This window comes from Physella acuta, unplaced genomic scaffold (assembly GCF_028476545.2).
Source record: "Physella acuta isolate Inbredline_101_S28 unplaced genomic scaffold, ASM2847654v3 ptg000070l, whole genome shotgun sequence".
Classification (NCBI taxonomy): Eukaryota; Metazoa; Mollusca; class Gastropoda; family Physidae; genus Physella; species Physella acuta.
Genome location: NW_026731590.1, coordinates 425,861 through 453,415, shown reverse-complemented (window position 1 = coordinate 453,415; position 27,555 = coordinate 425,861). Strand labels below are relative to the sequence as shown.

Below are 27,555 nucleotides of genomic sequence, written 5' to 3'. Positions count from 1 at the left end.
AAGCATGTATTATAGACGCTACCAAAGCGTATTGATTGAAGACGTTTTAGCTTCCGAAATCCGGGACCCAATTTACAGTTAGTACCGATCACTGACAGTTGCCTCAAGTTAGTCAACACTGAGAACGCCTTGTCAGGTAAACACTGAGAGGTCTCGGTGTAACGGCTTGAATCTGAAAGTAAAAATGCTGCTTGATTAATGTGTATGTAAACACAATATCTTAAGTAATATTTTTCAATTAAGTTTGCAACATTTCACAAATAATGATGTTTTTCATATTTCATCGCTAAGGTGTTCTCTGGTGTTTACTTCACTTCTAATTACTGAAGAGCCAATAGAAACTTTTATTCTACTCCATTTCAGAGGGTGAACGATAATTTGAGTACTGTTTAGGTATGTAGACAAAATTTTCAGTACTTGTATAAAATCTTGTAATAGGATTAAACTCAAATTTTGAGTGACCCTTCCCATATCCGTAATTGATTAGTACCTTCCACTATTTAAGATTTCTAAATTATAGAAAACATAAGTACTTTTTCAGTTAGGTAAACATAGGAAAAATATCTTATTCTCTTGATTCTTTCAAATTTTGAGTAATTTCTGGTGAAAAACAATGTTTTGGAACTTTGGCTCTGTACATACGGCTCATTTTTTTAAAAACCTGGGTAAATGAATCGGCCTTATGGATAAACTATCGGTCAACCTCTGCTCGCAAGGCGAGGGCTAAAAAATTACCACAAGTGAAATTCTCCCTACATGAGCTATATATTAAAAAATATTGCCAAACGATCCCCCTTATATTTTCTGAGGTCGTAGACCAACCCTAGAGGTTTGTCCAGGTGCCGTAGTTTCTTATATAAGCATAGCAGATGTTTTTGAAAAAAAGTAAACAAAGATTACGTCATCGTTAAATTTACACAGAGGCGTAGCTAGGGGAGGGTCGGGGTGGGGGGCGGCCGCCTCGGGCGCTGACCGTAGGGGGCGCCAAAAGGGTGGGAAAAAATTTTAAGGCTGATTTTATGCTGCAATTTTGAGTTATAAATAGTCTAAGTTAAGAAATGTAATGGCTACGCGCCTTTACATACTGGTAGAACTGTTTTTTACCTTGATTATTAACTGTAAAACATATACTCTTAAGAAAGAGGGACCGGCAAAACCGCTTTCCAGATTTTCTTAGATGGGGGGGGGGGCGCTTTTTTAAACTAAAATCGGAAGAATTTACACTAGATTGGTAAGTCGATAAACGTTACTTACCACTTATGAAACAACCGATTGTATTAAAACGTAAAGTACAATTGTTTAAACGTAAAATACGTTAGTGACTTTTATTAAAATGGTACAGGAGGGGGGGCTCTGTTAGGCTAATTAAAATCTCAAAATTATACTGGATTTTGAGTAATAAGTTAATAAGCTAGTTCTTTGTTAAGATTCTAATGATTCTCTCAACTTTAACGTTAGAGATCAGATATTTTTAGTTTATTGCATTATTTTACATCTTGCCTGGAGTGGTAGATAACCTGATAGAGTTATAGAACCTTAAAGTTAACATATGGTAAAAAAAAATGAAAACGTCGTGATTACAATATAGTCTGACCTATGTAAATAAAAGTGCATGAAACCAACAAACAAGTATTGGAAATTTTTCTAATAATCAATAAGCAGTACAAATGGTGTAACCTAAAACAAACAAAAAAATTATGTAAAATATATTAAAAATTTAAAATAGTACTACATGCTTTTTAAAAGTAAACAACAAATTAAAAACAAACAAATAAACAAACAAATTAAAAACAAACAAATTTAATTAAAAAAATAAAAATTGAAATTAAAAATTAATAATAGACAGACTTGTAATAAGATTTTTGGCAACAGTTGGTGAAACGCCGGGATCTAACTCAAAACATAGTTACTATAAAAAATCTTTGTCCCAACGCTTAGCTAATCTTCTTACCATTTGCATACATAGTATGACGTCATTGTTACAAAAATAGAACGAACAAACTAATAAAAAACAAACTAATTAAAAACAAACTAATTAAAAACAAAAAAATTAAAATGTCATGATAAAAAATGCCATAGTTAAAGTTTTGTTATTAAAAATTTAAAATAGTACTACCTTATTTTTAAAATTAAACAATAAATTAAAAACAAACCAATTAGAAACAAACAAATTAATTTTTTTTAAAAATTAAAAATCGATAGACTTGTAATGAGATTTTTGGCAAGAGTTAGTGAAACGCCGGGATCTAACTCAAAACAGAGTTACTATAAAAAAAATCTTTTTCCTAACGCTAAGCTAATCTTCTTACCATTTGCTTACATAGTATGACGTCATTGTGACAAAAATAAAACGAACAAACTAATAAAAACAAACCAATTGAAAACAAACAAATTAAAAACAAAAAATAAAAAAATAAAAACTAATTAAAAATCAAGCTAATTAAAAATAAATAAAATTTATGAGGTCATGCTTATTAAAACTAAACAACTAATTAAAAACAAACTAATTAAAAACATACTAATTAAAATTTTTTTTAAAATTATGATTTCTTGATAAAAAATGCTGTAGTTAATCTTTTGTTTTTAAAAATTGTAAATAGTACTACTTTATTTTTAAAATTAAACAACTAATTAAAAACGAACTAATTAAAAACAACAAACAAAAAATAATTTAATACAACAAACAAATACAAAAAAATTAAAAAACAAATTATTTAAATTCAAACTAACAAAATGCAAATTAATTAAAATGAAACTTATTAAAAACAAACTTATTAAAATTAAACTAATTAAAAAATAATTAAAAACAAACGAGAGTATTTACTATATGTCATTGCGCCAGGCTGGCCTGGAGCCGTTTGAGTATTTTACTATATGTATTTGCGTCTGCGGCTCCAGCTCCTTGCAAAAAATTCCGAAAGGGGACCTGATATACTACTTGGATCTCTGTATTCAAGAGAAATAAATATCATGGATTCTTGAATCGTTATCGGATCAGTAAAATAGCATACGGTTGGAGCGGGTGGGCGGAAGACGATACCCTTGTCGAAATTTTAGGAGCTAAAAGCATAAGTTTATTGTAATGAATAGGTCATTTTTTAATTGTTTGTTTTAACACAAGTCCTAATACTGCAATTTTTATATAGTTAAGGCCACTAGACCTACTAAACGATGTAAAAATGCTACAAACAACTCTTTAACTCAGAACAGGTATATTTTTTCTGACATTACTAATCTTTTATAAAAGAAAAACGCATATTAATGGGAATTCAATTGACGTAGAGTAAAGTTTTAAGGAACGAAAATCCTACACTGTAATTATTAAACCTTTTCTGGACTGTCGCACACACACTTACACACATACACATACACACACGCATGCTTACACACACAAACATATATATATATATATATATATATATATATATATATATATATATATATATATATATATATATATATATATATATATATATATGTGTGTGTGTGTGTGTGTGAATTTATTTATATATACATACATATACGCACACATACATATATATACACACTATTATAATTTTAAAACTATAATACACTATAAGGATTTTAACATGAATTTTGGTTTATTTTTTTAAGTAATCGTTTCCACACATTGTCAAAACAAGGTGCATTAAATGGAGATAAAACATAATTGACTATCTTTAGTTTTTAAATTCGCCGCCTAGACCGAGCCTCGTTCTTTGTGAGATGATCACCACACATGTATAAAACAAAACAAAAATGCAACAAACGCGCCTCTGTTCAATGTTGCGAGACGCCGCGTCGCCGACACCGAGTCATAAAAGCCATCTAACCACCGCAACATGTTGGTTAAACAAGGTGTTCAAAACGTTTATGATAAGAATGTAGATACACCACCACCAACATCACCTTTTATTGGTTTAAGAAAAAAGATTTCTTTTTAGAGCAATTTCTCAGTTTACAAAAAATAAAAGCTAAATTTTTAAAAATATGAACATCTTTGTTTTTATGCTTAGAATTGAGTTTATTATTAATTTTTCAAACTTGAATTGATTAAAAATGTCTTTTTGGTAATATTATTTATATACTAATATTAACATTTTTCGGGCAAGTGTCCATTCGGGAAATCGGCCTTCGGGCAAACGGCATTCGGGCAAGTGTCTTTCGGGAAAACGTCCGGCTCCCCGCCCCAACACATAGACAAGAGCACAAATATTTCTACCACATGCTTAATGAACTAATAAATATCGAATACAAAACAAGACGATACTTTTAGCAGGTGACTTTAATATGGTTATTGACGATAAAAACCTAATAGGGCAAGATGACAGGAACATGAAAAAGCTAAAACACGATAAATAACAAATTAGTACATTAAATAATAAAATACAAACGACAAGCTTAACAAGACACCTACAGAAAACACATGTTTCACTGAAACAACACACTATAGCAGAACGCATCATAGCGCAGCCAGGCTAGACGCTCATGAAAGAATAATGGTAAACAAAATAAAACACCTCTCGATCAGACATTTACATTTACAGACCACAAAATAGTAATTGCTCAATTACAAATTAACCCCACTCACAGAACAAAGAATACATTTTGTAAACTCAACAACACTCTTCTAGAAAATAGCGAATACATCACAGAAATAAGGAAGCTAGCATCAGAATTCACACAGAGAGCATCAAACACACATGCACTAGAGCTCTGGGAAGATTTTAAATATATGGTACGGGAATACTCTATCAAAATTGCCAGGCAAATAAACATAGATAGGAAAATTTCAGAAGAACTACTGGACAAATAACTAAATACGTTAATTAGTCATAACGCATTGCAGGACAGAATTGAAAAAGTAGAATCAGAATTAAACAAAATACAAACACAATTACACAAAGGAGCGCTAATTCGTACTAGAACAGACATGATAGGCAACGAAGAGCTCTCCCATTACAACACAATTTTGGAAATAAAAAACACTGCAACAGTAAACAGATATGAAGCATAACAGATGACAATGGGACTATAACAAATGATCTAGAAAGTATAAAACGTCAGTTTACTTTGTACTATAAAAACCTCTTAAACAAGGAAGATACCGACAATGAAATACAAGAACCTTATCTTAATAACTCAACAAGGCTAGACAACGATGTCTGTACCAAAATCAACGCCCCAATTACAAAAGAGAAAATATCCAAGACGATAGACGGACTAAAACGAAATAAAGCTCCAGGATCAGACGGACTAACCAGTGAGTTTTATAAAACTTTCAAAAATGACTTAATACACGCACTGAATCAGAGACATCATACATTATAGCACGCAGAAAGACAAACAACTAGCAATTCTTAGCATCGACCAACAGAAAGCCTTCGATAGAGTATATCATACATGGTTACTGAAAACAATAGATGCTTACAACCTAGGACATTATTTTAAAACATGGATAAAAAATAATATACAACAATGCACATAGTCATTTATTAACAAACAACAGTGTTACAAGCGCATTTTACATACAGAAATCAGTTAGACAAGGTTGTCCTTTATCTCCCCTACTATACATTCTTTGCCTAGAACCTGTACTAGAAAATATTAGACAGGACTACTCGATGAAAGGACTGTACATTCTAAACACGGTAGGCAAGAAAATACTCGCATACGCAGACGACACTACTGTCTCAGTATAAGCAGAAAAAGCAACACAGACTCTAATAGAAAAATTCAACAACTTTGGGAAAGGAAGCGGGGGCAAAATAAACGCAGAAAAATCAAAAGTAATGGGTTTAGGTAAATGGAAAGGTAAAGATAATTATCACATAGACATAACAATAGCAGACAAGCTCAGAATTTATGGAATAACCTATACCAGCGATCCCACAAAAGACGACCAAGAAACTTGTGCCACACTGAAAAATAAAACAAATCATAATCTGGAAAAATACCAATACTGCAATACAAATATCTTTACCAGAGCTGCATTAGTAAATAGGTAAATCATTCCAAAAATAATTTTCATAGCGACGAACTATACATTACCCAACTCGTTTATTAAACAAACAAACAAGCACATTAGAGAGTTCATTTTCAAAAACACGATTAGAAACATTAGCCACAAAACCTTAATACAAACAAATTAAATGGAGGCATAGGGCTACACGACATTCATACTAAAATAAACACCTTCCGATTAAAACATCTGGATAGAATAAGGATAGAACCGCATTATCACCCATTAGCACAATACTACATAGGGTTAAACATAAAGAGCATTCTAAAATTAAACATCACAACACCGCACCATGAGGGAAATGACATAGGCAGCTTGTATAAAGAAATGCTAGCAACATTCCAAGGAAACAAAAACATTATTGGAGAAGATACACAAAAAATATACAACATCTATAGTGAACAAATAAAGGGTGATGAATGGGGGTGAATGTTGTTGTTACTTGTTACCCTATCCCGTTCGTCCTTGTTCAGTTCTCGTGCAGTAAGTTTTAATAGTCCGGTTTGTACCAGTTTATGAAAGGGTATATAAGGTGTGTGAAAACGTGTGATGGCTTCAGTTTTGTTCAGATCTCCAAGGTTAGAACAGGTTAGGGTTATACTAGTATTTAGCCACTGTATTATAGTTTTACTAGCTTGTGTGTTTTGTGTTTAGAATAGACTCTGTTAGGTGTCGATACTGTAGATATTATTAAAATTTTATAGTTTCAACGAGCCTTTGTTTCATTCAGTCTTGTTGTGTTACCCGTTGGTGGTTTTTAGTCTTATGTGTTGCGCTACCCATCGTATCACCCGAAAGGCGTGTCAGTATGTTCACAACAACATCCTAATCAAACGACAAGCGACACCTTTATAGACCAGAATTAGTTGGGCCAGGGAACACAACATAATAGACATTAAAGAAACATTTAGAAACCTACATAATAAACGCATTACACCAAAAGAAAGGGAAATACAAATTCAAATCAAAATGTTAAAATAACATGCCAAACGTGTAAAGAAAATATACAAGAAATTGAGAAACACATTTATTTAAAATAAATCAATCATACTTTTAATTTAATTAACACTAGACAAAGAACAGAAGACGAAAACAGACTAGTGGCAACTGCTATTTATAGTTCAACAATGTGGGAAAATAGGAATAAATTTAGATTTTGTTTTAGAAAATACACGGACATCGAGTTAAAAGAAATATTTCAAGTCAAGGTAAGACATAGACTGGGGACTCTCACTTAACTAAAAAAATTATTGAATAAAAAAAATGGAAATATTAATAAATAAAGTATTCATTTTAATTAAGACAGTCTCAAGTCAAACATCACTCGATCAGCCCTCGAGTAAATTAAAGTTAGAACAGTCTAAGTTTCTAATGTTTTAAAGGGGCACAATCTGAATGATAGAAAGAGAGACACACTTCACCCCCCACCCACCACACACACACGCTTCCCCCCCCCCCACCCAAATGGACTGGCGAATGAATCAGGGTAGAAAGCGCTCATCGCCAAAGGTGAATTTTGTGTCATGGAAAATTTTGGAATGACATATCAGTATGTGCATCAGAGACACTTCTCCAACGATCGTTTCTATTTCTGTCCATAGGTGGCTACAATGTGAACTTTTGACTTCGCAGCTGAGGATGGGAGCACAATAAACTAAGCATTGAAAAGAAACTGAGTTTGCACACCTTATTTTAGTCTAGTTCATATGTAATTTTATTTTCTCCATTTAATTACTATATACAATTGATGTTCATGTCTTTGAAGCTGTGTAAAACCATCAAATACATTCTTCTTCTTACTATTTTAAATGCTTAAAACAAATAAATTTTAAAAAATAATAAGAGAAGAATGTTTGCTTTGATGTGACTCATTGTTATCAACATCACTTTTCCGGTTGCTTAAAATTTGTATCATTTTAATTTTCTGTAATCCCAAATTTATTTCAGCTCTTCTTAAAAGCCCAAACTCTCCAGAGCACACCACGCCGATTGGGAAAAAATCTCTTGAATCCTCTTTTAATTACACATTTGCATTTTCGAGTTGTCTTTTTTTTAAAATAAAATTGTAATTAGACGTTTTGTATTAGATCTATGTATAAGTAAACCATCTTAAATGAATGAAAGTGGGCTACAAATAAGAAAGAAGTATTAATGTTGTAGAATGTAATACTAAAGCGAAAATGCAAGGCAAACTGACGCTGTAAATTACATGTCTGAGACGAAATAAAAATCAACTAATCTCTAATTAATTAAGCAATCAAATTCTAAAATGTTTTTTTTTTGCCACATAAATATCAATATTTTCTAAAGTATTGTAGTAAACTTAATGTATAAACGTAGTTTTGTAGATGGTATAATGCTAAAATGCATATAGAATGGTTCAGTCTTGTATGACAAAGGGTTCGAAAGCCTTAGCGATTTGAATGTTGAATTTTTAGTAAAAATTTAAAGTTGAGAAAATTTGAAAAGAAAGGCAGAAAAAGACACTGTGCGTTTCCTCTTATAGAAAACAGAAAAGGACTTCTTTTAATGTGTGGATAAACCATATGGCTAATAAAATACGCGTTGATTTATGTTGTAAGTTTTAGACAGATTTTTCGGTGTAAGCAGAAAATATGTATACAATAGGTAATTTATTAATGACCATTAAGTCTTACACATCCTATCATTCGATTGTTATTCTCAGAACAACTATTATCAAACCACATTAAGTTTTGTTTGTTAGCCGGTCTTCTCACTTCAATACAATGTCTATTCCTACTTAAATTGTAGCTTACACAAGTTTATTGCCTTATGATAATAGCCTACTACACAACACTGGGTACAACGCTTGTGGCTAGACACGCCCCTCCAATCCACCACACCGCGTGAAGAACCGATGAGCCATAGATTACCAATGTTCATTCAACCGTGAATAACACATCTGTGTAGATAGGGTCAAGTAAAGGGCCTAAATGAATGCTTATCAGCTATCCCATCTAGTATTTACATTCGTTGCTAGAAAACCCTTTGAGGAGAGATGGACATAAACATTAACACATGTGTCGTATACATTCCAATGTAAAGCCTGACAAACGTGTTCAAGCCTATCACACCATGCTGTAACAAGATTATAAACCGGCCGTTGGTTGAATGGCGAGAAGGGGATGATGGGGATAAAGGGGATGGACAGTACATTCTTCAAACTAACAGACATGTCCATGTCGCATTGTTTCAGCTTAGTATAAAGCTTACGGAACAGTATTTAATAGTGTTCAAGTGACAATCAACAGTACATTTCTTGGCAAAGTTTCAATTATTAAACTTAATGTTGTTGTTTAACTTTAAAACAACAAATAGAAGAGTCTATGCAAATAAAGTAAACAAACAAAGACAGGCGATTGTTTTGTTTATCTAGAAACAAGATGGCTGCTTAGCACACGTGGTTAGTTGCAACCAATCGTAGATTATTTTGATTTACTGTACTATTGTATGATTGGTCAAGGGAGCCGGACGTTTTCCCGAAAGACACTTGCCCGAATGCCGTTTGCCCGAAGGCCGATTTCCCAAATGGACACTTGCCCGAATGCGACAAATGCCCGAATGGACACTTGCCCGAATGCCACTTGCCCGAAGGCCGTTTGCCCGAAAAATATTAATATTAGATAATAAATAATATTTCCAAATAGACATTTTTTAATCAATTTAAGTTTGAAATTTTGATTATAAACACATATCTAAGCATAAAACAAAGCTGTTTATATTTTTAAATTTAGCTTTTATTTTTTTTTTTCAAAACTGAGCAAGTGCAGTAAGAAAAACGTTATTCTTTAATTAATGTAAGCTGATGTTGGCGGCGGTGTTCTAACATTCTTTGATGAATGTTTTGAACACCTTGTTTAGCCGACGTGTTGCGGTGGTTATATAGCTTTTATGACACGGTATAGGCAGTGCGTCGTCTCGAAACATTGAACAGAAGCGCGTTTGTTTGTTTATCTTGTTATGCTTAACTTGTGAGGTGATCATTTAACAAAAGAATGAGGCGAGGTCTAGGTGGCAAATTTAAAAACTGAACGTAGTCAAATGAGTTTGATCTCCATTTAATGCACCTTGTTAAGACAGTGTGTTGAAGCGATTACTTAATAAAGAAAGCAAAAATCATTTTAAAATCCGGAGATGAATGAAAATTGTATTTTTGTCTAATTTTATATATGGAAGTATGTTTCTACACTTTTAAAATATCAAATACAAATTAATTTAAAATGTGTGCGTGGTAATATATAATATTTTTTTTCACTTTCTTTTTGCATAGATGTGTTTTGTTTACCAACATTTTAAATTTAAATTGATTACGAATGATTATTTAGTAATATATAATGTTAACATTTTTCGGGCAAACGGCCTTCGGGCAAGTGGCATTCGGGCATTTGTCGCATTCGGGCAAGTGTCCATTCGGGCATTTGTCCCATTCGGGCAAGTGTCCATTCGGGCATTTGTCGCATTCGGGCAAGGGTCCATTCGGGCATTTGTCGCATTCGGGCAAGTGTCCATTCGGGCGTTTGTCGCATTCGGGCAAGTGTCCATTCGGGCATTTGTCGCATTCGGGCAAGTGTCCATTCGGGAAATCGGCCTTCGGGCAAAAGGCATTCGGGCAAGTGTCTTTCGGGAATTTGTCGTAGACCCATTGGTCAAACGTATCAATGAATCTCTTCCCATTCATTATTTTTACGCGCATGCCCTTATATGGAGTTTAACATCAAATTTTACTTGATAGAAAACAACAATTATCCCACTTATTTGTAGAACAAAATAAAGGTCGCTACACCAGCGTGTACACGAGTGTTGGCCGATAGGTTGCCGTATACTTTATGTTGCCTCGTGGGCAACATAACACGCAACACAAACTCGAAGATAGCCGCTGTCCGCGTAGTAGTGTGAAAATTTGATGGGGGGTACCATGTTTTACATCGCAATAAACGGATTACCGTTGGTTGTAGCGGTTGGAAACGTTCAGGTTAGATAGTTAAATGGTGTTACTATTAGAATTAGTGTTAAACCCATACTGGTAGAAACAATTTTAAAATATCGAAACGTGTGGTGTCTGGCCTTAAATATACTCTTTAATAATAAATCCTACATAGCTATAAGCCTCAGCCATTTACCTAAAAAGTTCCAGGGAGAAATTAAAAGAATACTATCAGAATACCTGGGGACTATCGGCATTTTCGTGTAAGACGGATACGATCGAACATGAAATTAGACTGACATCAGGCACCCCTAATATATTACAACCTTATGAGGTACCTTTATATTACAAGGATCAGGTAAGAAAGGAAATAAAATAATTATTAAAAGCAGGTATTTTTGAAATTTCAGATTCTCCTTATGCTTCCTGGATTGTTGTAAAAAATAAATCAAAAGAAACAAAAACAAAAGGCTATGTTTTGACTATAGAGAATTAAATAAGGTAACAATACCAGATGACGAACCTATGCCTAGTTAGGAAGAGCTTTACATAAAAATATCTTAGGCTGGGATCTTTTCTAAGTTTTATTTGTCAAGAGGTTATTGGCAAATAGGCCTACCAATCAAGGAATCATCAAAACAGTATACAACTTGTATTACGACATTCAATAACCTCGACAATACGGCATACGTAGTTACGTAGATGATATCTGTTTTTTCTAAGACAACTGGTTAGACCATAAAAAGGAGTTGGAATCATTGTTCAAAATTTAAAAATACATGGATTGACAGCTAGACCAAGCAAAATTGAAATTGAACTGCATGATATACAATTCATTGGTCTTTTTTTTTTTGGACACCAGATTATAAAATATAAAGGGGAAGCCTTAAACCAAATTGTTACATTCGGCTTTCTAACTATTTTTGACTCGTTTGGGCCAGGTGTAACAATTAAAAAAAAACACAGTCCACAAAGTGAATTTGTAACATTGAAGTATAATTTTCATCAACTACAAGAAAAACATTGACACGAAGAAAAAACTGACGACTAGTTACACTGAGTTGACGCTACACCACACTGCCTACCCACTCCCTCGTTCACACACTTGTTTTTCACGCTCGCACACCACTTCCAGGGGGAGGCCACTCACACACACACACACTATCCGTGCCTACACACTTTTGTATAGACATCTACGTCACAAAATACTAGACCTCCAGATAACATAGACAAATAAAAGATGTTGAAGTTTATTTGGTTTATGTAACTGTTATAGGAAATTTATACCAGACTTTGTTAAACTTCTTCTGTGCTAGAAAGAGAAGAATATTTCTTTAGGCTAATTTCTTGTATCATACCTTCTGTTTGACTTGTCATTGAAATCATTCCTGGAATATTTTTGTCAAAAGGAACTTTATGAAAAATAGCAAACGTGATAGCAGTTAGCGATTTAAGTCCAGAGAAGGATTGATCAGCAATGTTTGGAACTTCATCTTCTATTATTACTAGTACCTTTAAGTTGGCCAAACCTGCAAAAATGCCATCCTGCAAGAGTTTCAGGCCATTATCAGTTAGCTCCAGATATATTAGTTGTTGTAGGTTAGTAAACAGATTAACTGGAAGCTCTGCAATGGCATTACTATATAGTATTAAACCCTGTAGTGAAAAACGTTGAGCCTGGAAATATTTCTCACACGTGTCCATACCAGCAAAGGTAGTTAGTGTCAATAGTTTCAAATGATTTAAACTGTCAAAAGCATCACAAATGATATTTACTCTTCCACGGCCAACTAATTTTAACATTTTGATATTAGATGGTACATGCGGCCAATTAGGAAAACAATCACATGACATTCCTTCACTACAATCTTTACCACTGCACTGATCTGGACAAGTCTCCTTGCTTTCTGTGCCGTTATATTTCCAAGTAAACTTAGAGTTCGAATGATTAAACACAGCGCTGTTCATTTTTTTATAAAAAATTGTATCGTCGATTCCAATAATAATGCATATATTCCATAAAATAAGTAACAAATGCGTCATAGTTATAGAATTGAACAATTTCATTTTCTTATGCAGTTTAAAAAAATCGTATATTTTCCTGATCAAGTTCTTTTTTAAGACTATTGTACTGCTGTCATGCACAATAAATAAAAACAAAAATACTATCTAAATTTTAAGAATAGCATGTGTTGTGTTGAGTAATGCTGAGTGTTGATGGAGATATAAAACTTGTGTTTCCTGTTAGTCATGTCGCGATCCGATAGCAGTCTAGCTGTAAAGTTGAGTGATGAGTTAGTTTATATAGAAGTGCTATGATCTATACTAAATATGTGGAGGGGGGGTCTATTCTAACTAATTCTAATTTTTTAAACGATTCACTAATTACTGATGTCATGTGAATACTCATTGAAACACAAATAAGCAGATGAAGGCCAACTATTGTTATACATCAGTGTAGTGTATATAGGTATCGGATATAGTCTAGTATCACTAAATAGTGTGCATCATTACATAAAACAAACTTGATCTAGCTGTTAGCTACTTTAATTAATGTAGTAGTTAGACATTTCATAATTTATATCCACTAAATTAATTAAACCGGTAACCAAAATGGACGTATTTAAATTTGCCGATAGTTTGCATGCACTAAATTATTCGAAAAACAAGTTACACACATGTAAAATTTGGGTCTACGACAAATTCCCGAAAGACACTTGCCCGAATTCCGTTTGCCCGAAGGCCGATTTCCCGAATGGACACTTGCCCGAATGCGACAAATGCCCGAATGGACACTTGCCCGAATGCGACAATCGCCCGAATGGACACTTGCCCGAATGCGACAAATGCCCGAATGGACACTTGCCCGAATGCGACAAATGCCCGAAAAACATTTGCCCGAAGGCCGTTTGCCCGAAAAATTTTAACATTGGAATAAATAATATTACCAAATAAACATTCTTAATCAATTCAACTTTGGAATTGCGATAATAAACACAATTCTAAGCATAACAACAAAGTTTTTTACATTATGTAGCTTTTTTTTTTTGAAAACTGAGAAATGGCTGTAAAAAAATCCCTTTCCTTTAATAAATATAAGGTGGTGTTGGCGGCGGTGTCTTTTGATGAATGTTTCGAACACCTTGTTTAGCCGACGTGTTGCGGTGGTTATCAGCGCTTATGACACGGTGTAGGCGGCGCGACGTCTCGCAACAGTGAACAGAAATGCTTTTGTTTGATTTATTTTGCTTTGTTTAACTTGTGTGGTGATTATTTCAAAAAGAATGAGGCGCGGTCTATGTGGCGAAATTAAAAAGTTAAGGGTAGTCAATTATGTTTTATCTCCAGTTAATGCACCTTGCTTAGACATTGTGTTGAGGCAATTACTTAATAAAGAATGCATACTTCATTTTAAAATCCTGAGATAAACGTAATGGTATTTTTGTCTTGTGTTGTTTCATAGATAGGAAATAAAATATATTTTTACACTTCTTTTTTGGCAAATACAAATTAATTAAGAATGTCTGCGTGATAATATATAAAATTCTTTTATTGTTTCCTTTTGTTTAGATATGTATTGTTTATCAAAATTTCAAATCTAAATTGATTACAAATGATTATTTGGTATTATATAATGTAAACATTTTTCGGGAAAATGGACTTCGGGCAAGTGATTAATGCACTAAAAACTAGAAATAAATGAATTTTTTAAAAATATATTATAACACTCTACTATTTAAATAACTATAAAGCAAACTGATAACAACACAAACACAAATCTAATTCAAACCTCTGCACTCAAACAGGAAGTTGCTAACACGATCACTTATAGATTTATAACATACAGTGTTGGATTTCGTTTCTGATTCTACTGAATTTCAGTCGTTTAATCAATACAATTTATCTATTTTTAGAAAATACAATTGTAACATAGAGTAAATGGTGGTCATAGAGCTTTCAGCTCTTTGTAGGGAATTAGTGAAGAAGTTGATATTTTTCATGCTGTGCTCTCAGAGAAGAGATTTAGTGAGGAAGTTGATATTTTTAACGCTGTGCTATCAGTCAAAGTAGTTTGTGTACATAAAATGGTTGATGTTTGTTGAATAAGGAATGATAACTCAGGTAAAACTATATCACGTGAGAAACACAGCTAACTTAAATTTTTATTTTCACATCTACAATTGATGTATTTATTATAGTAGGATTAAAATTTCAACGTATAATACTGCTAACTTAAGTAGTATCCAACCAGATTATCGCAATTAAAAAATGTTTTAAAACGAAAACGACATGTTCTATAATTTTATAATATCTATTTATAGCCTGCGCGGTTTTAATAGAAGTTCAGAGCGAAACAATATCACATGTTTGTAATGACGGCCCACGGGCAAAGTAAAGTAGAGTTAACCTGTTTCTCTAACGTCGGCACATGAGGGTACATTTTGGTCAGCACTACGTCCAGTCGCCTTTACTTTCCCTATCCCTAACATAAGGTGGGTGCCTATCAGAAACAGGATTCGAACTCGAAACATTTACCAGTTCAGAGCTCTATAGCTAAGCCACCCCGTCCACTAAAGAATATGTAAATCCTGCTAAACCTGTATCAGATAACAACGTGCCTTCTTTCTAGTTTGCACTGCTTTTCTTTTCATCCCGCATACTTCTTCTACAATACTTATTAATGGATACTTTCCAGCAGTAAAATATTTTATCTTGTATTGTTCTGAATACTTTTTACGATTAAAGTACATTCATCTTAACATAAAGGATATTTTTAAAATGGCACAACTCAATTAATTAATATTACAACAAGTAAATATACACCCTATAAAGATTTTGTAACTTTTTTAATGAGTCATTGTATTTTCCGTTTTGTTGCTAATTAAGTTTCTGCTTCACCTTTTGCTGATATCAGCTTACAACAATGTTTACACAAACGTGAACTCTATGATAGTACTAAAGAGGATTTATAGCGACACTTCCTATTGTGTGATTTTCCTTACATAATAATAGATTAAATTAAATTTATTTAAAACAAACACGGATTACACTAATTTGTTTTATAGTTTTTTTTTCGGGCAAACGGCCTTCGGGCAAGTGTTTTTCGGGCATTTGTCGCATTCGGGCAAGTGTCCATTACGACATTAGTCGCGTTCGGATAAGTGTCCAAAAAAACGGAATATAAAAAAGTAATATAAGTTATAGGAAATTTATGTTATGAGTATAAAGAAATCAAAGTGTTCCAATATATATAATATATATAAAAGTGGAAAGTTCAAAGGGAAATTGGTTAATAATATTTTTTTAAATAGTTAAATTATAAAAATACAAAAGAAATGTAAAGAGTCAGAAATGTTTTAGAAGTCGCCTTACTCCTTGTTCTCCCTAGGGAATTAAAACGTATCAGCTTTGAAAATAAGTTATTCACCCAAGATCAGGGTTGTTCTTAATCAAGGCATGCAGCCAAATAACAGGGTCATTCGTTACTATTTTGATAATTGCTAAATAGGTCGGTTATTTCCTACTTTTGTTAAAAGAGTTGTTGTTATGCTGTTTAAAAGCAGAGCACATTCCATTTTAATTATAATTGGGTTGCTTTTTTTTGTTATTTTTTGTACTTTACTCAATGATGGTAATGATAAAGTTATAGACCTTTGTGTTTTGAATATTGTAAATTAGCAGCGTTAAACTGTTTTTAAACTATGTTAGATTCTTTAAAATGTCTGAAATCATTTATTTAATAATTTTTAAAAAATTGAAGTAAACATTGTGTGACATATTTAATTAAGTCAAATTGAGTTGACTTAAGTTGATGAACAAAATAATCTAATCTGATAACAACTCAGATTAATTAGTTCTAGTCTCTTTTGAAATGTGAAAGTACCATGGATTTTATTTAAATTTAGTTGCGACATATGATGTTCTTTCAGACACAGTCGACGTGACATAAGAAAACTAAAATTCAATGTGAGTTATGTTTAAAGTTTTAGGTCTGTACATGCCCAGGGGTATTTAGGTTGTAAGACAAATCCAAAAAGTATAGGCGATATAATCCAGTTCCTTTAGGTTGATTATGTTTTCTTTATGTTTTCTTTCCTGAAGTATCTAAAAACTGTCAGACCTGTTTGACGTTCAAAATAATATATTAATTACAAAGACGAACCCTGATTAAACAGACAGCGAATGCAAATAAGACAGTAATTTTCTTTATTTATGGCGAAGAACCTGACTTAATTTAAAATATTGTAGTATCGACTTCAGTCCTTTTGTGAATTTTTTAAAATTTTATAAATGTACGCCTGTTTAAACAGAAAGCGAATGCAAATAAGACAGTAGGCTAATGTTTTTTTTAGTTATGGCAAAGAATCTGACTTAATTTAAAAATTACAGTCCTCATTTGAATTTTTTTTAAAATTTATAAATATTTAAATAAAAAAATATTAGGACGATTATTTCAAAAGAAGAGAAAAGGAAATATAAATGGTGTAGGTTCATAAAATCAAAATATGCTTTAAGTTACTGGAAAAAAGCTCTGTGGCCCTTTCATGTCCAGATTTTACACGGTTGTTCCCCTTAGTATGAAATTAATGTCTGTCAAATGCATTGTAGTACAACAAAGTAATAAGCAATCCATGTGCATTTGTTGGTTATTTGGTCTTTGCATATGTGAACTATTACTTTAGACTAATTTACTGATAGACTAATTTAATCATACCTTGTGTAGGGCCACTTAGCGAAATCATTCCTAAAGAATGTTTCTTAAATGCACATTTTAGTATTTCATAAAAGCTACATTCAAAATCGGTTAACAGCTCAAGTCCAGAAAAAGAATTATCAGAAAAATGTCGAATGAACCATTTATTCATTATTTATTATTTTAAGTTGGTCACGTGTCAATGTCTTGAAAGCCGTCAAGTCTAAAACAATTCTTGTTGATTTAAGTTGTTGAAAGCACGGCAAATGATAGTTTTTCATTCACAGTCATTTAAATGTAACCATTTGGTATGAGATGGCACATGCTGCCAATTAGGATAGCAACAGCATTCCTTTTCACCAGTAAAACACGAGCACTGATCTGGACAAGACTCGTTGATTTTTTTCAACGTTATTGTTACAAGTAAGCTTAGAGTTTGTATGATTAAACACAGTGTTTTTCCTTTCGTCATAAGAATTGACAAAAAATGTTGTAGACAGAAACAATCCATTAGATAGGGAAAATAACAATTGGTGCAGCATAGTTATAGAAGACAATTCCATTTTCTTTTGAAGTAAAGACACAATCGTGCTAATATTCTTAATACAATTTTTATATTATTACAAGCTTTTATTTCACTTGCTTTCTCTGTCTGTCGTCAGTCAGTCTGTCTGTCTAGTTTGAAACGCCCCAGGAGAAATTTTGGACACTTTTAATTGACAGATTTGTTTCAACGTTAGACCGTAGGTTAAGACTAAAAGATCATGCAACATGACATTAAATTTGACTTAATTGTTTGCCTAAATTAATTTTTTATGAATTAATTAAAATATTGACCTAGTTAGTATGTAGTCTCATCCAACTATTCCGCACTATTATGCACGCGTCATCACGTTCATTGGATGCGCAATGGTTTTTAGTCATGCAACTCTATTGTAAATTATTAAAAAAAATTAAAGTGCTGAAAAGTTTTAATTAAAAACATTTTTTAATAACAAGCTTTTATGTAATAATGCACCAAAAAGTAGAAAATAAATTAAACACTACTATTTAAATAACTATAAAGAAAAGCGTTTGTCGCTTTCTAAATTTTAGTAAAGTTATCCAATAAATATTAAAGTGACCCACGCTTTTCTTTATAGTTATTTAAATAGTAGTGTATACTTTTTTTTACTTCTTAGTGCATTATTTTATAAAAGCTTGTAATTAAAACTTTTTTAATGTATTTTTTTTCTTCAGGCGTTGGTGAAGCTGTCACGCACATTTCATGAAAACAAAATATAAAAAATTCATAAAAAACGTTTTAATAACAAGCTTTTGTGTAATGATGCACTAAAAAGTAGAAAATAAATTATACACTACTATTTAAATTACTATAAAAATTTCAGTAGGCCTACTTTACATGTTTTATTTACAATAGTGTTACATGACAAAAAACCATTGCGCGTCTATTAAACGTAAAGGCGCAGCTATTAAACCTGATGGCGCAGCTATTGAACGTGATGACGCGTGTGGTGTGGTTGGATAGACATGCCTACTAATTCGGTCCAAATTTTAATTAATTCATAAAAAATTAATTAGGCATCCAAGTAAGTCAAATTTAGTTTCAGATTGCATTGTCTTCATGTCTTGACCCACGTACCAACTGTGAATCGTATCGGTCAAGTAGAAGTGTCCGAATTTTCGCTCGAGCGTTTCGATCTAGACAAATGACGATAGAGGAATTGAGTTAAATAAAATCTTGTAATAAAAGCTTGTAAAAAGAATAAACCATTGTAATATTTAAAAGATTTTTTTCGATTAGAAAAACTGCCCGTTGTTCAATCTTCGATGAAAAGAAAAAGAAAAGATAAGGTTTAAGTAATTTTTTTTCATTAAAAAATAACATTGAACATTACATTTAAAATGTTTTTTTAGCTTTAAAGAATGTGAGCATCAAAATAAGCATTTGTAAAGAAACTACTTTTATTTTACTGAAGGGCTAAAATTTTTTAAAGAACAAAGGATCAATGCAGGCAAAAAAAACAGTTTATTATTTTAATGGGTTAACAATTTCTACTACAAAAGCTTTATTATATTTTTTGGTAATATTACTAAAAAATTTAAAAAAAATAAAAATAAGATTTTTCCCTTAACAATATAAATTTTTCAGTGTAGATCGACGATTGATGGGATGATTTGTGCGCTACGTTGTTTGTGTTTGCGATGATCTGTGGGCCTGTGGATTGTGTGAGACTGTGTTAATCTGTGTTTTAAACTGTTTGTGTTTCTGTGTTGCTGTGTAGTAAATAATTGTGCGATCTTTTTGTAAAATTCATTTCATTCAAATTTAATACACATTTTTAATATGGCATTATGTTCTCAATACTGTAGGATGAATATGTATAATTAAAAAAATAATTCCTATTAAGGAAACTCTAAAACTAAGACCAATAAATAAACTACCAAGCTATATAGTACTTACAGGATTTAGTTTTTATTGTTTGTATCTGTCACAGACTGTATAATTAGGTATGTTTATATTATATTGTTTTACAAGAAGTTGCATGAATGTAGAGTACCTGGCTAGCTGAAGGACTGTCTGAGCGACTCGTCTTGTATTTTCCCATTCTTTTGGGTGAGATCGCTCATGTACGTAAGGGGAGAGAATGGACCGTATAAAAGGTAGAGCGAAAGGTGAACGGGGTGCTTGTGCTTGGACTGTGACTTTGAATGTAGGATGTCACTACGACACTTTGATTCGTGACTGTGATTGTACTTATACCAGTTGTGACTATGGATTTACTATGGATCTATTAATTCTCTGTATAAAGTGTAAATAAAGCTATAGTTGAAGCTACTACTATTGCTCGTGTGAGTTTATTAAACGTACCCACATTAACAACAATGAAGTTGATGTTGTTACAGTATCAATATCTTCCTGTACCGCATTTTAGACCTAGAGATACATAGGAAAGATATCCAATCTTGAGAATTTCAGGCTGGTAGCCTAACGCTCTATCATTCGACCACACCGTCCCTTAAGTTACAATTAAAAGTAAAATAAAAAAAAAAACTTTCCGACATATTAGTTCAGCTTATTTATTTGTGAAGCTATTATTAGATAAAGTATGCAATTCTTTAATGTATCGCATACGATAGAGTCTGATGTTTAAAAAAAAAAGCAAGTCTCAAGTTAAGGTTAAATAAGACTTAGGTTAAGATTATTAAAGTTGGTGTTCTGGCTAAAATTCAATGACGCCGGCAACATCAGCATACAAAAAGTACTCTAGTCTTGATAAAACAGTCGTATCTAGGCTTTGTTTATTCCCGAATGCATTTTAACCCAACATACACATTTTGAATATTTTTATTGGTTTTATGGACATCTGTTCTGTTTTAAGCTAACACATTTCGACTGTAGTTGGGTGAACCTTAGTTTTTTTTTTATTTTATTAAATAATATAGCCATAGTTTTTTTTTAAATGATGTACTATTAATTTTGAATTGGGAAAATACAGTTGATTATATTAACTAATTTTAAATGTTTTTCAATAAAAACTTTTAGGTCTTAAATCTTTGACATTATTTTTGTATATAGGGTCGCTTTTGTTAATTTTCTTGACGGACTTTTGTTAATACTATCTCTTGATACCCAAGCATATTTATCTATCAGTTTACATTATGCAAATTCGCCTTCATGAGTAATAAAACGAAAAGAATCATATACATATTGTTTATTTAATAAATGCATTTGAATTACAATTTCTTTTTCAACAATTTTACAAATGGCGTAGCAAGTGTTATGCAACATTTTTTTAAATTCTAAAACATCAAACTATAATATCCAACGTTGCTTAATCTTCTCATCAATTAAGTTTGCTGGAGCATTTTAAAACATTCTAAACTTGCTGTTACTATCATGACAAAAATCTTGCATTTTGAGTTTGTCTCATAAAAAAGATCATAACCTTTATGGACAAAAGCACTGGCAGAGAGGAAGTAAAAAACCGAAATCTAGATTTGTCAATTTGAAAACATCACGCTGTAAAATGTTTTTACTTAGCATGCAGATCACTTGATAGATGTGACACAGAAGAAAATGTATATTCTTTCTCATTGATACTTTCTAATTTCTTGTTTACAGATTATAGAGGAAGTATGGTAATCGTGCACAAAAATCACATGAAATGTTGACAGTTTTCATCGTTTTACACCTCAGTACTATACGGAGTATGGGGGGGGGGGGCTTATTTTAATCGGGCAAAAATAATAAATGTAGATGTATCAAAATGTGGGTGTTCTATGCGTAATCAAGTCAGAAAACTGGGCTTTGCAATTCTGTCCATATGTTTGTGTGTGTGTGTATGTCTGTGAACGCGTTAATTTGAGTACCGTTACAGTAGGTTGATAAAATTTCATATTATAGTATTATATCAAATTTGTAGTCAACTTATCAGCGATTTCCGATCACCGAAAGTGGCACTTTTAGTTTTTCAAAAGCCTATAACTTGAGTATTGTTTCAGATACATAACATACACGGCATATATAAGTAAAAGATCTAATTTTCTGCCTTCTATCAAATTTTGAGTAATTTCTCTTGACCGGAAGTAGTAGTCTACGCTATTTCCGATTTCTCAAAAAAATATGTATGAATATATAAAATACTAATAATATTCCGCACTATTATTCACAGTTTGTATGGCGTTCACTTGGTGCGCAATTCTTTTTTCTACGAGATGATATTCTATTTAAAAATTTTAATTAATTAAAAATTGATTAAAAAGCATGTCTATATCCCGAGTTTCCATCCCCGTTAGTATTATATAAGAATATTCGATAAAGTTTAGGGGAGATTACTCCCGGTTTCAGAAAATGTATTAAACACGCTAAACGTAATTCTGTTCTTATCATAATGTTCAGGCTGAGTGGTTTCAAGATTTCCCACTTGTCTCGCGAAACATTAACATCTGTTGAGTAGGCCCTGCTTAAAAATTGCATTCAAGAGCACAAGTTGTTTTGTTGATTTTGACACTTCAAACAATTTTTTATCTCTCACGTCCAGACTCCACTGTATAGCGTCCCTGTTGTTTACATTAGTATTTACATTAAATTAACTGTAAAATAATCTATATTTATTTATTGTAATAGTTTAAACCATTTTTTTTCTGTTCGTAATCAACGGGTTGGTAGGCAGTAAAGAATCGGGAGTAATTAAAACAGACGGGAGATATTGACAGGAGTCATTGCCTATTCCCTGTGGGTATATTTACCAATAGGCAAAACTTAAAATTACCGCTTTATTAAATAAATGGGAGAAAAGGGAGGTAGAGGCATATTGAGTAAAATTACTTGATTTGTGAAGCACTCATTCTATAATCTTGAATCATTAAAGATGATAAATCAAGGTATCTAAATAAAACATATAACCTCTTCGTGCAAAAAGATATTCCAATAATTTTACAGAAAAAAATGTAACACATATAATTCTTTAAACATACATTGTCAAACAAAGAACACAAAAAAGTAATATTAGGAGAAAAATGTTTGAAAAAAGAAAGCTCGACAGAACAACCGCGAAGAAAATAAGTAGAAAATAAACGTACATACAAAATCGTTATATATATAAAGTTAAGAAAAATAAACTACATGCATTATGATTTTATAATTGGAAGCGGATTCAAAACTAAAACAAAAACATTGTTCTTGACCAATTTTGCTCTACTAAATTGTTGAAGCTGAATAAAACGTACGAATGGTAACATTGTATTCGGTAGACAATTAGTAACCAAAACAGACAGTGTTAGTTTTTCGATAGATATGGTTAAACTTACATTCTCTCATAATTTATTGTTAACAAAACAAGTGGTGAATTTCATCATTTTAAAACTACTCTGCAAAAGCTATACATAAAGATTCATTGCAAAAACAAATCAAGTTTTAATATATAGCAATCAGATTAGGAATAGATATCAAACTACTTATCATTTCTAATAGCATGACCCAGAAGTGTCCAGAAAGTCTGGTTATTTCTGTAGACCAGACACCTGTACAGCTGATTCCTTAAATAAGTTTCTACTTCAGGTGGGTATGTATTCAAGTCGACCCTCTCAACAAAGACAGGAACGATAACCTGACCTCGTACATTGAACTCTCGCATGATGGCCAGGTTCATCTCATACTCTCGGTAGTGATCCAAGAAAAGATCTTCAGACAACAAGACCAGCGTTTTTCTTGTGCCAGTTATAGCTCCACTGATGTGTGACACCATGTCCCCACCTGGAAAGTCCACTTCTCCTAAAATGTAAGAGATGTTCTTCTCTCTCATGAATGGTATGATCATATTTCCTACAATCTGTCGGATTCTAGGCTCACCCTAAGGAATTAATAAAATATTGAATGAAAAACAACTCATTAGGTGTTTCACACATAATGCGCAACTAGTGTAAATATATTATTGTAAATTTATTTTTAAAAGTATTAAATCATGCGTAATTAACGAATCATTTAATTTAAGTAGCTATACAAATTTATTTGAATTAATGTAAATTTGAAACAATTTACTTTTTTATTTAGTTTTAATAATAAGTAAATTTATCTGAGGAATTAATTTTACATGCATTTTACCTCATCATAGGTAATGAAGACATCAACCTGTGGGTTGTAGTTGACTAAACGTCCACCGATGTGCAGCCTCCGTTGACCAATAAAGTAGAGGTACCTCAGCTTCCAGCGGTAATGGAAAAACACGGCCAGAACAAGCAAACACATGAGGTGGATGAAAAATATCGTCAACACAAAGCTGAAGATTTCTTTTATCTGACAGTTTTGTGTCAGTCTTGGAAGTTGTGCAACCATCTCCATGTAGTTTAAATAAGTATTGTCTTCCTTTCTGAACATCATTTCGTCTACGGTCTCAAACAATTGTGTGTTGGTCACCAAGAAATGCAGACTTTGAACGTACGTGCAGATAAATTGAAACTTATTATTAGATAAATCTACTAGAAATTGTGGATTATCAAATTTTAATCTCTTTAGCTCTTCACGCATTTCATCCGATAGACCAGGTAAACGGTTAGATGACAAATCTAAATATGTCATGTTCAAATGTCTTAGTGTGTATGCCTCGAAAAACGTCAATCGATTTTTACTTAAATATAATCTTTTAAGATTTTTCGGAAAATAAAATGTGCTTGATATAAAATCTATTTTACAATCATTCATCCTTAGTTCTTCGAGCTTCGCCAAATCTGTTCTTAGCCAGCCGTCGTCTAAATCGGATCCACATAGTCTATTACCGCTAGAGCCTGACAGTTCTAGAACACGAAGATTTTTCATCCCTTCAAATGTGTTAGAACCTAGGCTATTGTAAGAAACGTACAACTCTTTCAAATTAGATAATCCATTAAACTTAGAATAAACTTGGTTTTCTTTAGTCTTGTTCTGTTGTAATCTGTAAGAAATATTTTTTACTATAAACAATAAAACAGATAGGTGTGTAAGAAGAGGATGAATATATAGTTTACCATGTATTACTTACAATACAACATTCTGTTTCCAGGGTAGTCTTTTAAAATGTAATCTTGTGAGCGAGTTTTCTGGCGAATATCTCAGGGCATTAACGAAGTTATTTACAAGATACTTATAGGCATCTGTAATCAGTGTTTTCAACGTTGGAGGGACTCTTAAATATTTAGTGTCTTGATCGAACATAACTTTATTTCCAGCAATTGATAAATTTTTTATTTGAGTTTCCATAAATAATTCCAAAACATCTTCTAAAGAAACCGTGTAAGATGATTCCTGAGTCACTTTTTCTATCGAAAACTCCTGCACGTTTTTGAACTGTTGGAATGAGTCAAAAATTTGTTCTAAAGTTAGTTGTGTTTCATCAAGGTTCAGCCCTGACAACGTTGATCCCATCACAAAAGATGTGTTGGTGAAGCTTGAGAGTGGGCAGCCTGCCAACGAAATAGATATATTTTGCTCTGATTGTATGTTTTCAAAATAATTATCACATAAGTGAGTCAGAAAGCAATGGTTGTTTTCGTCGAAGATTATTGTTTGAAGACGTTTTAGCTTTCGAAATCCGGGACCCAATTTACAGTTAGTACCGGGTATTGATAGCTCTCTCAAGTTTGTCAACACTGACAGCGCCTTGTCGGGTAAACAGAAACAAGGGGCGCTCTTGTTGTAATTGGTTGAATCTGGAATGTAAAATATTAATTGGACTTTAAGGCTTTACTGGTTCTGAATTCAATCTGCAACTACAGTAGGTTCGATAGCTAATGCATACTGCAATATCTAGAATAATACTGTTAAAGTTTAAGCTTTTTATATAATTTTTTTTCCAATTGTAGGAGATTGAAATCATTTGGACACTTGCCCGAATGCGACAAATGCCCGAAAGCCACTTGCCCGCAGGCCGTTTGCCCGAAAAAAATTTAAATATTATAGATTATCCAGAGGACATTCTAAATAAATTTGATTAACCATTTAGATCATTCTTAACAAACTTCTAACAGATCTAAGCAGAATTGCTCTAAACAGAAGTTTGTTTATATTTTTTTAAATGATACACTATTATTTAAATTTCTATAAAGAAAAGCGGGGTCTCTTCCAAAAGATTAGTAAAGGTATCTTATAGATCAGTGGTTCCCAAACATTTTCGAGTGGCGACCCCCTTTTATAAAAAGTAAGTTACCCGCGACCCCCATAAAATTAAAAAGCCGAAATTAGTATGGAAATTAATAAGCACTAAAATAAGATTTTCTAGAAGGCATTCAATATGAAATACTCTTGATAACTATTTTAATAATTTGAGTAAAATTGCATGCTATTTAGTAAACATTCACGGATTAATTATTGTTAACGGCAATGAATGTTAATGTCATTATCAACATTCAATTTATTTCTTATTTTGGTTTTTTATCGGAGAATAGTGTTGAAAATCTATTCTCGAAAAGTCAATCAATTTTACGTTTGGGTATGAATGGTGAATACAACACCAAAATTGTGTGTGTAGTTTTTCATCTTACGCGGAATCATTCTGCAAATCAAATAATTCATCTTGTAATTCATCGGGAATGCTGGCAACATCAAGGGAAGTAGAGAATGGGTAATGCGTCAATGCAGATTCTTCTTCTATCAGCTCAGAGAAATAGCGCCGCAGTTCGTTTTCAAGAGATTCAACATGCCCAGAAATCGCTTCTTTCAAAATTTTAATTATCTCACAATCAGATCCATCTACCACACTGTAGAGTTTCTCAAATTTACAATATTTCCAAGATTTATTTTCTTTGCCAATTTTGCAGCTTTGATAAAAATGCCCCGAGATTTTCATCGAAAGTGATAATATTCGTTCATTTTCCCTGAAGCTTCAGGTTAAGCTTATGTTGATGTTCGAATATATCTGTTAGGTATGATACTCTCTCCAACCAATCTATGTCGTTTTAAGTATACCGAAAGGTATTTTTTTTGCTTTGCTCTTCCAAGAACAATTTGATTTCAGATTTCAATTAAAAAATGCGATTCACAACAATTCTTTTAACTGCCAGCGTAATGTAGTGTAGAAAAGCAGAACCTCGTGATCTTTATTAATGCCTTTGCTCAGTTCTTTGAATGCTCCAGATTAAATATAATGTACGATTGTTTCTAGCAATGGAGTCGGAGGCGTCTTGATGGCGAGGGCATACTGGTAAATCATGCAGTGGTGAACGCTTGATTTCATTAAAATTTGTTATTTAACATCTACGGACATGTCTGATATAAGCCGCTAAATAGTATTATTAGGCAGAGATATTTTGTTGCATCTTTACTGCACTGGAATCCCCAAGAATTAACTTCACCATCTTCAATATGCAGAGGTTGATGAGATTTTCTCCTATTGTGTTATTTTTGCTTGGCAATTTCTA

At 32.5% G+C, this 27,555-nt stretch overlaps 2 protein-coding genes across 2 annotated transcripts in view; both read right to left on the bottom strand.

Annotated features, from left to right (window-relative positions):
* Positions 1-12,935, bottom strand: part of LOC131952229 (uncharacterized) — a 42,702-nt gene extending 29,767 nt beyond the window's left edge. The window contains exon 1 of the mRNA XM_059314791.1: positions 12,326-12,935. Within this exon, the coding sequence (XP_059170774.1) occupies positions 12,326-12,935 (610 nt within the window). The remainder of the gene's footprint in view (positions 1-12,325) is intronic.
* A 10,683-nt stretch (positions 12,936-23,618) lies between these two features.
* On the bottom strand, positions 23,619-24,742 carry LOC131952216 (toll-like receptor 4). Its single transcript, XM_059314790.1, has 2 exons — positions 24,269-24,742; positions 23,619-24,017 (listed from the first exon to the last, which is right to left on the bottom strand). Exons 1-2 carry the CDS (start codon positions 24,740-24,742, stop codon positions 23,619-23,621), a joined length of 873 nt encoding a protein of 290 aa, XP_059170773.1.
* Between the last annotated feature and the right edge of the window lie 2,813 nt (positions 24,743-27,555).

Excerpts from the sequence above, each read along its gene's own strand:
- LOC131952216 (XM_059314790.1), bottom strand. The coding sequence starts at position 24,742 with ATGACATATTTAGATTTGTCATCTAACCGTTTACCTGGTCTATCGGAT. Across the intron at positions 24,018-24,268 it reads TCTTCATTACCTATGATGAG|GGTGAGCCTAGAATCCGACA; the intron begins GTAAAATGCATG and ends TTAATTCCTTAG.